This window comes from Pituophis catenifer, unplaced genomic scaffold, assembly GCF_029215685.1.
Source record: "Pituophis catenifer annectens isolate HBS135680 unplaced genomic scaffold, rPitCat1.0.hap2 SCAF_2, whole genome shotgun sequence".
Taxonomy (NCBI): Eukaryota; Metazoa; Chordata; class Lepidosauria; order Squamata; family Colubridae; genus Pituophis; species Pituophis catenifer.
Genome location: NW_027256882.1, coordinates 37,423,499 through 37,436,081, shown reverse-complemented (window position 1 = coordinate 37,436,081; position 12,583 = coordinate 37,423,499). Strand labels below are relative to the sequence as shown.

At 44.0% G+C, this 12,583-nt stretch overlaps 1 protein-coding gene across 1 annotated transcript; it reads right to left on the bottom strand.

Moving 5' to 3' along the window:
• Positions 1–2,328: 2,328 nt before the first annotated feature.
• On the bottom strand, positions 2,329–12,318 carry LY6G6C (lymphocyte antigen 6 family member G6C). Its single transcript, XM_070933416.1, has 3 exons — positions 12,267–12,318; positions 5,419–5,535; positions 2,329–2,563 (listed from the first exon to the last, which is right to left on the bottom strand). Exons 1-3 carry the CDS (start codon positions 12,316–12,318, stop codon positions 2,358–2,360), a joined length of 375 nt encoding a protein of 124 aa, XP_070789517.1. The 3' UTR covers positions 2,329–2,357.
• Between the last annotated feature and the right edge of the window lie 265 nt (positions 12,319–12,583).

Here is a 12,583-nt window from a genome sequence, read left to right as displayed (position 1 = left end):
GGAGGCCTCCTAGGCACTTCCCCCCCCCGCATCCCGTTTTTACTCCCAGAGGGGGTGCAAGAGGCCAAGTGCTGCCTGTCATACCCCCTGGCCATACCCACTATGGCCACGCCCACCCAGCCAGTCATTAGGGCAGAGAACCGGTTGTTAAATTATTTGAATCCCACCACTGGTACAGCGCCTACTTTCATGGCACTTCATGCAAAGGTGTTCTTTGGAGACTTTAAGATGGAAAAAAAGTTAAGGATTAAATGAAAACTGATCCATATTTATTTCTGTGGCACATGTGCACAGGGCAAGTACATAGATCAGGAGTGTCAAACTCAAGGCCTGGGGCCCAGATCCGGCCCATGGTGTGCTTAGAATTGGCCCATGGGGCCATCCTGGAAACAGCGAAGGACTGGCCCACGGTGCCTCTGCCAGAAAAAACTGGCCCTCCTGAGCTCCGTTTTCGCTGGCAGCGGGTTGCAGGAGGCTGTTGCAGCCAAAAATAGAGCTCGAGCAGGGCTGGATTTTCCTATAGGCTAACTAGGCTTCAGCCTAGGGCCTCAAGATCAAGAGGGGCCTACATTCAAATTGTTAGCAAAATTAAAATTACACTTTCATTATAAGGGCCTCATAAGTGGAATAGCCTAGGGCCTCTTTTCATCTAAATCCGGCCCTGACTACAGGCACCCCCAACACGAGTGACGTCGAGCTGGCCACACTCACCCCAGCCCCCCAAGGTCAAATACAACCCTGATGTGGCTCTCAATGAAATCGAGTTTGACATTTCTGACATAGAGCATGGATCCCCAACCCTCGGTCCACGGAACTGGTTCCTGGTTTCTGGTGCCCTAAAGCTCATTGCTGAGTACATAGAATCCATGATTATTCACCTTTAACCTCTTAGGTTTGTTTTCACCATCTACTTGAGTAGTGGGGGTGATCTTCAGTCAACAGTTGGATTTTCAAAATGTGCCCAGATTAAAACAACATGTACAAATATGAAACACTCATTTTTGTTGATACTAGTCAAGGCTGTGGGTACTTCCAGCTTACCAAACCAAACATTTATTAACTAACAGACAGACAACAAATGTAGCCAATGGTGTTATGATCTGCTTAGGGTTGCTCAAGTCTTCTCTTTTTTTTCCCCTTTTGAATATATGTTTTATTGATACATTTTTTCATTAAAACATAAAACAATTCCATGTCTATCTGAAGTCTTCTCATACAGATACCAAACAACAAAAACATACCAACAAGGAGAGTGTCTGCTTGATAAGCCATCATTCAGAGCACCTGAGTTAAGTCAGGTCCAGGACGCCTTACTGAAAGATTACTGGAGGGAGGAAAACTCTGTTGCGCACATGGGTTTGCTTAACAAATCTTGGCAACTCTTTTTGGCATTGAGTGCCGAAAAGGGAGTGACCGCTCGTCTGGACCGCAACCTGGAAGAGGAGCTGCCCAGGGTGTATGTGCATGCCCTAAAATGAACTTATGGTTTCTGGTGCTCATATGCATGCTGCAGTGGTGGGTTTTAAATTTTTTACTACTGGTTCTGTGGGTGTGGCTTTGTGGGTGTGGCATGGTTTTGTGAGCGTGGCTTGGTGGGCGTGGCAGGGGAAGGATATTGTAAAATCTCAATTTCCTCCCCACTTCCAGGGGAAGGATACTGCAAAATCCCCACTTTCTCCCGATCAGCTGGGACTTGGGAGGCAGAGAATAGATGGGGGCGGGGCCAGTCAGAATTTTTACTACCAGTTCTCCAAACTACTCAAAATTTCCGCTACCGGTTCTCCAGAACTGGTCAGAACCTGCTGAAACCCACCTCTGGCACGCTGGCCAGCTACTCTTCCAGGTTCCTGGCACACATTCACGTGTGACGATCAGCTGGCCGCCACGGATGCTCATGCCAGAAAATGGAAGACCAGCTCTTCCAGTTTCTGGCACTGCCGCATGCAAGAAAGCCAGCTGATCATCGTGTGTGCATGCACACCAGAAACCCAAAAGTGGAACGGGCAACGCCACGCGTACAAGGCGACATGGCCCCACATGCCACTTCGGGCCCGTGTGCCATAGATTCACCATCACGGGCTTAACATATTTCACTCGGCTAATTTTACGCCATATCTTAAATCACTAATGAACAAGAAAATGCACTACAACATTTTCCTGATAACGGTAGAATCTATATTAAGATGGTGAGGGAATGCAATTGCTGGGGTTTTTTTTAATTCATCTCTTTAGGCATGAGAGGTGAACTGGGCGAGTGAGAGACTGGGGTCTTGGGTTCCTAAGGGTTGCTTCAGGATGAGAAGAGCATAGCCTTCCACTATTGTTGTCGTCATTGTTGTTTTGATTTTATTTATAAGTTAACGTGTAAGCCACCAACCAAGTGCCAAGCTGAGGCCAGTAAAGAGGGTGAGGCTCGGTTGGCCGACCGTTCCCCCATTGCATAAGTCAAAAGTACAGCAAGTGCGATTGTAATTCAAGTCAAAAACATCATCCCTTTGTTCGGTCTTGTTGCAGAGTTCAGTCAGTTTGCTGCAGTCATGTTTCGTGAAAAGCTTTAGACTGCCTGAGTGGAAGAAGAAGCGAGAAAAATAAATGTTAAAAGTTAGGACCTTTGCTCCATCTTGGGGGACGTATACGAGAAGACATTTTAAAAACTGAAAGTTATGAGATCTGCTTTACTTACAGGTAATTTTACCAGATGGCACCTCTTGCATGGTCTTAACTGGATTCAAAAGCTAATCAAGGTTTGGTCTGGTTACAGTTTAGATCAGTGGTGAAATTCAATTTTTTTTTACTACCGGTTCTGTGGGCATGGCTGGGTGGGCGTGGTGTGGCTTGATGGGTGTGGCTTGGTGGGCGTGGCAGGGGAAGGATACTGCAAAATCCCCATTCCCTCCCCACTCTGGGGCCAGCCAGAAGTGGCATTTGCCGGTTCTCCGAACTACTAAAAATTTCTGCTACCAGTTCTCCAGAACCTGTCAAAACCTACTGGATTTCACCTCTGGTTTAGATGCTATACAAACAAGGAATCCCAAGGCTGTAAGCAATTCCAGGAAGGTGAAAAGCATCCTCGAAGAATGTCTATGGAGATTCTTAGTCATCCAGCTCCTGGTTGTCCCAAGGATGCTTTTTCAAAAGGCAATTGGAATTCGTTTGTTTTTCTTTCTTCAAGAAAAACCAGAATCCAGTTGCCTTTTGAAAAAGCATCTTTGGGACATCCTCAAAAAAAGCAATGACAGATCACTTTCATATTGTTGACAAGATAAGGGCATCCTTGTGCCCAGATAGTCATCAAGAACTGAATCCAGTGGTGGGTTGCTGCCGGTTTGGACTGGTTCTGGCTCCAGCTGAGCCGTGCAATTATCAGAGGTTCTTTTTTTTTTTAGTTTTTAAAAGCATTTTTTCTACAACCTCTTCGGCCGAAAAAATGCTTTTAAAAGTAAAAAAAAAAAAAAGCCTCTGATGATTGCGCGGCTCAGCTGGGATTGTCAAAGGCTTTTAAAAGCATTTTTTCTACAACCTCTGAAGAGGTTGTAGAAAAAATGCTTTTAAGAGCCTCTGATGATCCAAGCTGAGTTGCCTGATTGGCAGAGGCTTTTTTTCTTTTAAAAGGCTCTGATGATCTCATCTGAGTTGCCTGATCAGCAGAGGCTTTTAAAAGAAAAAAAAGCCTCTGCCGATCAGGCAACTCAGCTGGGATTGTCAGAGCCTTTTGAAAGCATTTTTTTTACAACCTCTTCACCGAAGAGGTTGTAGAAAAAAATGGTTTTAAAAGTTTAAAAAAAAATGGCCACGCCCACCCAGTCACATTATCCCACCACCACCAAGCCACACCCACAGAACCGGTAGTAACAAATTTTAGATTTCACCACTGCATGTGTCTATCATTTTATTTTCACTCCATACTTTAGTCTCAATGTAGTTGGTTGAGGAACTGGACTACTGACAGATTTCCTCTAAAACAGGGGTGGGCAATAAACAACTTATAAGTTACTGTTAGCCCAAACCATGGTGTTAGCATAAGAAGGTTTTTAAGAGAATCTGGTAGCTCTTATTTAACCCCCAAGATTTTGAATGCTGTTTATATAAATGAAATGAAATATAGTTTTGTTTTATACAAAGCTACAGATGTAAATATATGCATTTAGCTTAACTTCCAGCTTTACTTCCAATTATCCCCGTTTATATCCTTCACACCCAGATTCGTCTTTCCAACATTATTGATGCTCTTCCTCTAATTTTGCCCAATGCATAAGCTATGGAATTCTGCTCTAGAATAATGTTTGATCCTTGGTCATATTTCTGATGAAAAGATGAGAAATCATTAGCAGCCCCCAGTCTTCTTCAGATCTTCTCCAACCAGGATGACAACGGTGAGTATTGTTGTCAGTACAGTTTTCATGTGATCAGTGTGGCTTCCTGCCTTTTTAGGCAAGGAACACTTGATAAAAGTAGTGTGGTCCAACAATAGATTTCATCATTAAAAAAAATATTCCTCTTGCCTATCCATGTATGGCCCCTTAATTTGTAACATAATCCTATCCACTAAGACTTTTGACTCCTACAAAGAAGTTGAAAATGTCCTCTTAGAAGCCCATGATAAAAGATGAGTGATTATATTTAGGTCTTGAAGTTTCTTGATGGGTCCCAATGTTCAAAATATATCTCTCTCTCTCCTTCCCTCCCTCCTTCCCTCCCTCCAGCCCTCCATCCCATACCCTTCACTCTCTGTTTTTCAGATTGGAGCCTCAGTGGACAACCAGCTAAATATGAGCCAGCAGTGTGCAGTGGCAGCCAAAAAAGCCAATGCAATCCTAAATTGCATTAACAGAGGAATACAATCAAGATCAAGTGAGGTACTAATCCCGCTCTATAAAGCCTTAGTAAGACCACACCTAGAGTACTGCATCCATTTTGGTCACCACACTATAAAAAAAGATGTTGAAACTCCAGAAAAAGTGCAGAGGAGAGCAACCAGGATGATTAGGGGACTGGAGACTAAAACATAAAAAGAACGGTTACAGGAACTGGACATGGCCAGTCTAGTGAAGAGAAGGACCAGGGGAGACATGATAGCAGTCTTCCAATATCTGAGGGGCTGCCACAGAGAGGAGAGGGTCAAGCTATTTTCCAAAGCACCTGAAGGCCAGACAAGGAATAATGGATGGAACCTGAACAAAGAGAGATTCAACCTGGAAATAAGGAGGAATTTTCTGACAGTGAGAGCAATCAACCAATGGAACAGAAGTTGCCTTCAGAAGTTGTGGGAGCTTCATCACTGGAAGCTTTCAAGAAGAGACTGGACTGCCATTTGCCAAAAATGGTGTGGGGTCTCTTGCTTGGGCAAGGCAAGGGGGTTGGACTAGATGGCCTACAAGGTCCCTTCCAACTCTGTTAAGCTGTATCTGTAAATTGTACCTTTATAAACTCTGGTCGTCTCACACTGCTGGCCTTCCCTCGTTCGACACGGATCATCAGAACTAAGACAAACGCTGCCGACTTTAAAGTTGCAAACATTGCATATTAGACCTTGACCTGCAAAGAGAAAAACCAAAAGAGAGAAATTAGTTCAGTTTGAACAGAGAAGTGGGAACAGCTGGGTAGATGGTCATAGTTGCCATGTGTCTAAGAATGTTCTGGCTGCCACCTACTGGTCCATAGTGGTACTGCCTAATAGAGTTACCAGGCATCCAGCTACACCTAGCAGGCATAGCCTTGAAATCAAATACAGATCCTTGACTTACAACCACAATTGGGACCAGAATTTCTGTTGCTAAGCAAGGCAGTTGTTAAGTAAATCATGCCCAATTGGATGAGGGTTTTTTTTTCTGCCATGGTTTTTAAGCAAATAATTGCAGTTGTTAAATGAGTCACATGGTTGCCAAGTGAACCCAGCCTCTCCCATTGACTCCTGATGCTGCAACCTTCATCAATGCATGTCGGTTACTAAGTGCCTGGATTTTGATCATGTGACTGCGGAGATGCTGAACCGATTGTAAGAGCGAGGATTGGTTGCAAGTCACTTATTTCAGTGCGGGTGTGACTTTGAACAGTTGATAAACGAATGGGTTGTAAATCAAGGACCATCTATATCAGTGATGGCTAACCTTTTTGCTGTCGCATGCCAAAAGTGGGGGTCACGTGGGGGGGTCGCCGGTGTGTGTGCCCACATCCATAATTCAATCCGCCCCACCCTCCCGCGCATGGGCACATGACCCCCCCACACTTCCCCCTGCTTTTGGCATGTGATGGCCCGGTGGGCCTGGTAGGCCCGTTTTTTCCACCTCCCCAGGCTCCAGAGGCTTTCTAGGAGTCTGGGGAGGGCAAAAACAGCCTTCCCCATTCCCCCCGGAGGCCTTCCGGAGGCCAGAAACAGCCAGTTTTCTGACTTCCGGTGGGACCGGAAGGCCTGAAAATCAGTTGGCTGGTGCGCGCATGCGCGCTGGAGCTGAGCTAGGGTAACACTCACGTGCCCACCAATATGGCTCCGTGTGCCACCTGTGGCACCCGTGCCATAGGTTCGCCATCATGGATCTATATCGTCTGACTTTTTGAATATATTCCTTGGCAGCTTTTCTCTGTTGGGGAGCTAATTGCTAATAATAATTTTTTGCTAATTGCAAGTTAACAAGCACAGTTCTGTGACCTTATATTTTATTTTATATGAGCCATGGTGGCGCAGTGGCTAGAATGCAGTGTTGCAGGCAAACTCACTGCTCACTGCCAGAAGTTTGATCCTTACTGGCTCAAGGTTTACTCAGCTTTCCATCCTTCTGAGGTTGATAAAATGAGGACCCAGATTGTTAGGGGCCATATGCTGCTCCATCAGGCAGTATATAAGTTAGTGATGGCTAACCGTTTTTGCCATTGTGTGCCAAAAGCGGAGGGAGCGGGGGGGTCGTGCACACGCATGCCCACACCCATAATTCAATGCGCCCCGCTCCCTGCGCATGCGTGCACAATCCCCTGCGCTTCCCCCGCTTTTGGCATGCAATGGCCCGGTGGGCCCAGTAAGCCTGTTTTTTCACCCTCCCCAGGCTCCAGAGCCTTTCTAGGAGCCTGGGAAGGAAAAAACGGCTTTCCCCACCCCCTGAAGGCTGGAAACAGCTAGTTTCCCAACTTCCGGTGGGCCCAGAAAGCCCGAAAATCAACTGGCTGGCATGTGCATGCGCACCAGAGATGAGCTAGGGCAATGCTCACGTGCCTACTGATATGGCTCTGTGTGCCACCTGTTTCCTAGGTTCGCCATCACAGATATAAGTGCTATTGCTATTGCTATTACTTATCTATTTATTAAACATATTTATATAGTCATCTAACTCTCACACTTTGACTCCAGGCATAATACTAAATTAAAAATCCAGTTAATAGCAATAGCATTTAGACTTATACACTGCCCCACAGTCAGGCGTGCTATTCAGCAGGTTCTGACAGGTTCTGGAGAACCGGTAGTGGAAATTTTGAGTAGTTTGGAGAATCGGCAAATGCCACCTCTGGCTGGCCCCAGAGTGGGGTGGGAATGGAGATTTTGCAATATCCTTCCCCCAGGAGTGGGGTGGGAATGGGGATTTTGCAGTATCCTTCCCCTGCCACGCCCACCCAGACACGCCCACAGAACCAGTAGTAAAAAAATTTGAATTCCACCACTGCCCACAACACTTTACAGTCCTCTCTAAGAGGTTTACAGAGTCAGCACATTGCCCCCAACAATCTGGATCCTCATTTTACTGACCTCAGCAAGATGGAAGGCTGAGTCCACCTCGAGCATTTTTCGGGATCGAACTCTAGGTTGTGGGCAGAGGTGGGATCGAACTCTAGGCTGTGGGCCTGCAATACTGCATTCCAACCGCTATGCCACCTTAAAAAATTGACAATTCTTTAAAAGCTGAGGTAGCACAGTGGTTAGAGTGCAGTACTGCAGCTACTTCAGCTGACTGCTAGTTCAGCAGATCAGCGGATCAAATCTCACCGCCTCAAGGTTGACTCAGCCTTCCATCCTTCCGAGGTGGGTAAAATGAGGACCCAGATTGTTGGGGGGCAATATGCTATTTAGTATACTGTCTTTGGTATAAGCCGCCCAGAGTCCTTGGAGAGTGGGTGGCATAGAAATATGACTAATAAAATAAAATAAAAAAAGAAAGAAAGAAAATACCTACTCCATCTCATGTGCATTATGACGGGTTTGTTTTGTTCCTCTTTTGCACACGGTTTGACCCAGAGTGATAAATGCCAACAGCCTGTAATGTACATCAGCCTCACCCCAAAGTATTACTCTCACACATATGAAATCCCTGCATGAACCTTGAGAAGGCTGGCATGTGAAACATGCTGGGAGCAGCATAAGATGGAAAGAAGAGAAAGCTGGAACGGAGCCCAGAATATTATTATCAGATAGAGTGTAGCCAATTGGGGGGTGGGGGGGACTGAAAACAATTTCAGGGAATGCCAAAGGTGTGGTTCCCACAGAAGCGTCCAACTACTTTCCATGAAAGGAAGATTAAGTTATTAAAATCCAGCAAGGAAAATAAGTGACTGACTTTTCTCCACCCAAGTTGTTGTTTGGGGAGTGGTTGTTTTCTATCACGTTGTGGTGGTACATGAGAATCCTAAGCTTGCCAAATATGACTTGAAACTGTAAGGTGAAAAATCAGATGACATTGATTGAGTCATCGCTGGTTTCCATCACGGTTCTCTAGGGGGTGGTTTTTCAGCAAAATCGTTGTAATGTATATGGTCACATGACCACAGGATCTGTAAATGGCTGTAAATCCAGCCATACTACAGTTGGAAGTAATATCCTTCTGGGTTCAGCTCCAAGTGGGGGAAAAGACACTGGAAACATGGAGACTGCTTGGAAAGATGGTTTAATGGTGGACAGGATCACATGGTTTGAGTTCCTGAACAGAAAAGGGGCTGAGTGAGTCCCCGGATTTTATGCCCTCTCTGGTTTTGAACTTCCTGGGGCCCAGAAAGAGTATCCTGATTGGTTGTCAGACTCCCAGGGAGTGGGGGTCTTAGCTAGCCTTGCTGGCTGATGTAATCTTCCCAGGTGCCATGTGGGGAGTTTCTGTTGCTAGATGTGTCCTATTGTGTTAGTTTCTGTTGCTAGATGGATCCTATTGTGTTGCAGATGATGGTCCATTGACAAAGACTGAGTTTCTGCCTCTGGCCCATTGACAAAGGGTGGGGGCAGGAAGATGGGAGCTGCTTCGTCTTTAAAACATGCTTCTCCATTTCTCATCCAGGGAAACATAATATTCTGCCTTTTTAATATTTCCCAAAATATTTCATTCCTCTAGGAAAGGGGTGAGTGCTAACTTCCTACACTACTAAGTGCCCAAAGTTTACTCATGGGACTGCAGGGCAGGGTGACCATAGAAACTCTGGATCTGGGTCATAAGTAGCTCAAAGTAGGTCCATCATAACTATGAATGGTTGCCAGTAAGTTGAAATGCATATTTTACCTTCTCTCTCTAAATTTACATCCTAATTTTCTTCTTTCCATTATTTACACTTTCCAATAATCAAATCTATAAATCACAAGATCATTTTTCCTTTCTTTTTTTCCCAAGAATAAGAGATTGGACTTAGTTTTCACCTATTCATAGATCCATGGTGATTTTGAAAAGGAGGAGGACAGCCAGTAGCAAACTCCATTTATTGCTTCTTTCTGCATCGCAACCAATATCCCAAAGGTGCTTTTTCAAGAGGCGAAAAAAAAACTTTCTGGTTTTTCTTTGAAGACATTTGGCTTCTCATCCAAGAAGCTTCCTCAACTCTGACTGGATGGTGGAGAATGGAAGGATTTATGTCTCCTTGCAGACAGCTGGACATTGGCATCCTTTTAGAGAGTCGTCGGCCTCAAGGAGTATAAATCCATCCACTCCTCACCATCCAGTCAGAGCTGAAGAAGCTTCTCGGATGAGAAATGAAACGTCTTCAAAGAAAAAAATCCAGTTGCCTCTTGAAAAAGCACCTTTGGGACAACCATGACTTGGATGACTGAGAATCTCCAGAGACATCGCAACCAATAGATTGTTAGCCAGCCTTTCCAGGCAGTAGCATACAAATATAATACCAAAAAGTAAAAAAATAAAGTGAAGAAGTAAGCAAACAAATAAATATGCTCCCAATGAAACCTTGGTCAAGTTTCTTTAAGATCCTTAGTTGATATCAGAAGTAGGATTCACATAATTTACCTACCAGTTCGCCCAACACCGAAAATGTGAGCACCCAGCCTCAAACACGTGCCTAAATAGGACAGCATAGAGCTGGAGCAGGTGGGTGAGCCCACCCGCGATTTCCGCTACCGGTTCGCGCGAACTGGTCCGAACCGGCTGAATTAAACCTCTGGCTGATATATTAAGAAGGTTCTTCAAAAGAAAAAAAACCAAGAATCTGCAAGGAATATAAATCCTTCCACTCCTCGGTATTCTGTCAAAGCTGAAGAAGCTTCTTGGATGAGAAGCGAAACATCTTCAAAAGAAAAAAAACCTGAGAAAGTCCAGTTGCCTCCTGAAAAAGCACATTTGGGACAACCAAATCTATCTACACAATTGGCATGTTTGTCTAAGGGACCTGGAATTAAATTCCTTGTTTTGGGTTATTTCATTCATGTTTGTTTATGCAATCTATTGATAAACTAAAGCTGTAACTGTATATGGTGAGATTTGCTTCTCAATAAGCCTGCACTGCAAAGTATAGTCAAAGTATAGTCCTTCCTTCCTTCCTTCCTTCCTTCCTTCCTTCCTTCCTTCCTTCCTTCCTTCCTTCCTTCCTTCCTTCCTTCCTTTCTTCCTTCTTTCTTTTCCTTCTTTCCTTCTTTCTTCCTCCCTCCCTCCCTCCATTCATTCATTCATTCATTCATTCATTCATTCATTCATTCATTCTACTAGGCTTATATGCCACTCCAATCATTACCAACTTTGAGTATCTTATAATTCTGCTATGGGTTAACAGGATTCAAATAACTAAAAACCAGAGTAAGAACAAAGAATACAATTCACAAATGTAACCCATTAGCAAAATATGCTTGTGCTAAGGATCCGTAAAACTCCATATAGTCATATACCCAGAAACAATTCTTCTCTCACTCAACAGTCTGATGGCACAATCAGGTTTTGCTTTCCTAAATAATCTGCATAAACTAATCCGCATGCATAAACTGCACACTATTTCCAGTTTTTTTTTTTAAAGGAAAATTATGTGGCTCCTTGATTTGTATATAAGGCATCGAATGCCAACGCTTTTCTAAGATAAAAATTAAGTGAAACCAAAATATAGGTGCTCAAGCTGGATTGGTTGTATTTAGTTCTTGGATAGGAAATTAGGAAAACCCCAGGCTAGATTGAACTGTGAAAAACTTCCAAGCGGCAGAGGGAAATCCCTTTCACATTCTTGCCAAGAAAGCAAGAATGTGCTATATAAATCATCAGAAATTGAATTTAACCCAGGGGCTTTTTATGTTTCCCGCTGAAACATCACGTCCATCTTTCTTCCCTTCCACCAATGGTCTGATTCAATCTAAAGCACCCTGTTATTAAGACCAGCTGCCTGCAATTACTGCAGGTTCGAATCTCACCAGGCTCAAGGTTGACTCAGCCTTCCATCCTTTCTAAGGTAGGTAAATTGAGGACCCAGTTTGTGGGGGCAATAAGCTGACTTTGTATAAATATACAAAAGGATGAAGGCTATTGCTTAGCACATTGTAAGCCGCCCTGAGTCTCCGGAGAAGGGCGGCATATAAATCAAATTAAAAAAAAAAATATTGTGGAATTCCCACCAGTGGTAACTACGTTAATTTACTCCATGCTATTACCATCCTATCCAAACAGGCTATATTTTCCTTGGATTTATCTAACAAAATTGGTGCACCGGAACCCTACAGCGAAGGCAGGGTTTTGCAGATTGCAGTGCAGAAAGAGTATGGATTGGTTTTTTCAAATCTGAGTCCCTCACAACCTGAAATGATTGTCAGATAGATTCAGGTGGGGCAGATAAAATACAGATAAAGCGAAGTATTAGAAACATTCCCTCCCACAATGCTGAGATATTTAATCCAGGAATAAGCCATCTGATTGCTTCCAGCTGTTTTGGATTGCAATTGCTAGAAAATCAGCTCATCTGGCAGCTGTAATCCAGAACAGCTGGTGGATTACAGATTGTCGCATCCTTTTATCTAGGCAAACTTCTCTAGCAGAATATTTATCTTTTGCCTTTTCTTCTTCTGCTGCTTTTTTTTTTTTTTAAAAAAACTTGGCACTTACCAACTGTGCAGAAGATCAGAACCGAAAAACCGAGAAGAAGATATTTGTTCATCTTGATAAATTTCACAAGCGAGCAGGAGGAGGCGAGAAATGTTCCAGTGAAAATGGCAAAGAGCCAAAGAACAACTTTCCAAGTCGGATCCTGCAACTCTTTCAAGAAGCTTTTGGACATGGGCAGGGTTGAAAGGAAGCATTTATTCCCATGAAGGCTTTGAGGGATAGCCAATTGAATAGCTGGCCGAGGATTGACACACCTCAGTTTTGGGGAATTGCAAAACAGCAACCCAATCCCGTATATAAATGACATTCCTCAAAAT

Bases quoted from the DNA above. Each gene is read 5' to 3' on its own strand.
- LY6G6C (XM_070933416.1), bottom strand. From the start codon at position 12,318: ATGAACAAATATCTTCTTCTCGGTTTTTCGGTTCTGATCTTCTGCACA. The intron at 5,536-12,266 runs GTAAGTGCCAAG...TTCTCTTTGCAG, and splicing joins TCTGATCTTCTGCACAGTTG to GTCAAGGTCTAATATGCAAT. The intron at 2,564-5,418 runs GTACAATTTACA...TCTTCCACTCAG, and splicing joins GACGACCAGAGTTTATAAAG to GCAGTCTAAAGCTTTTCACG.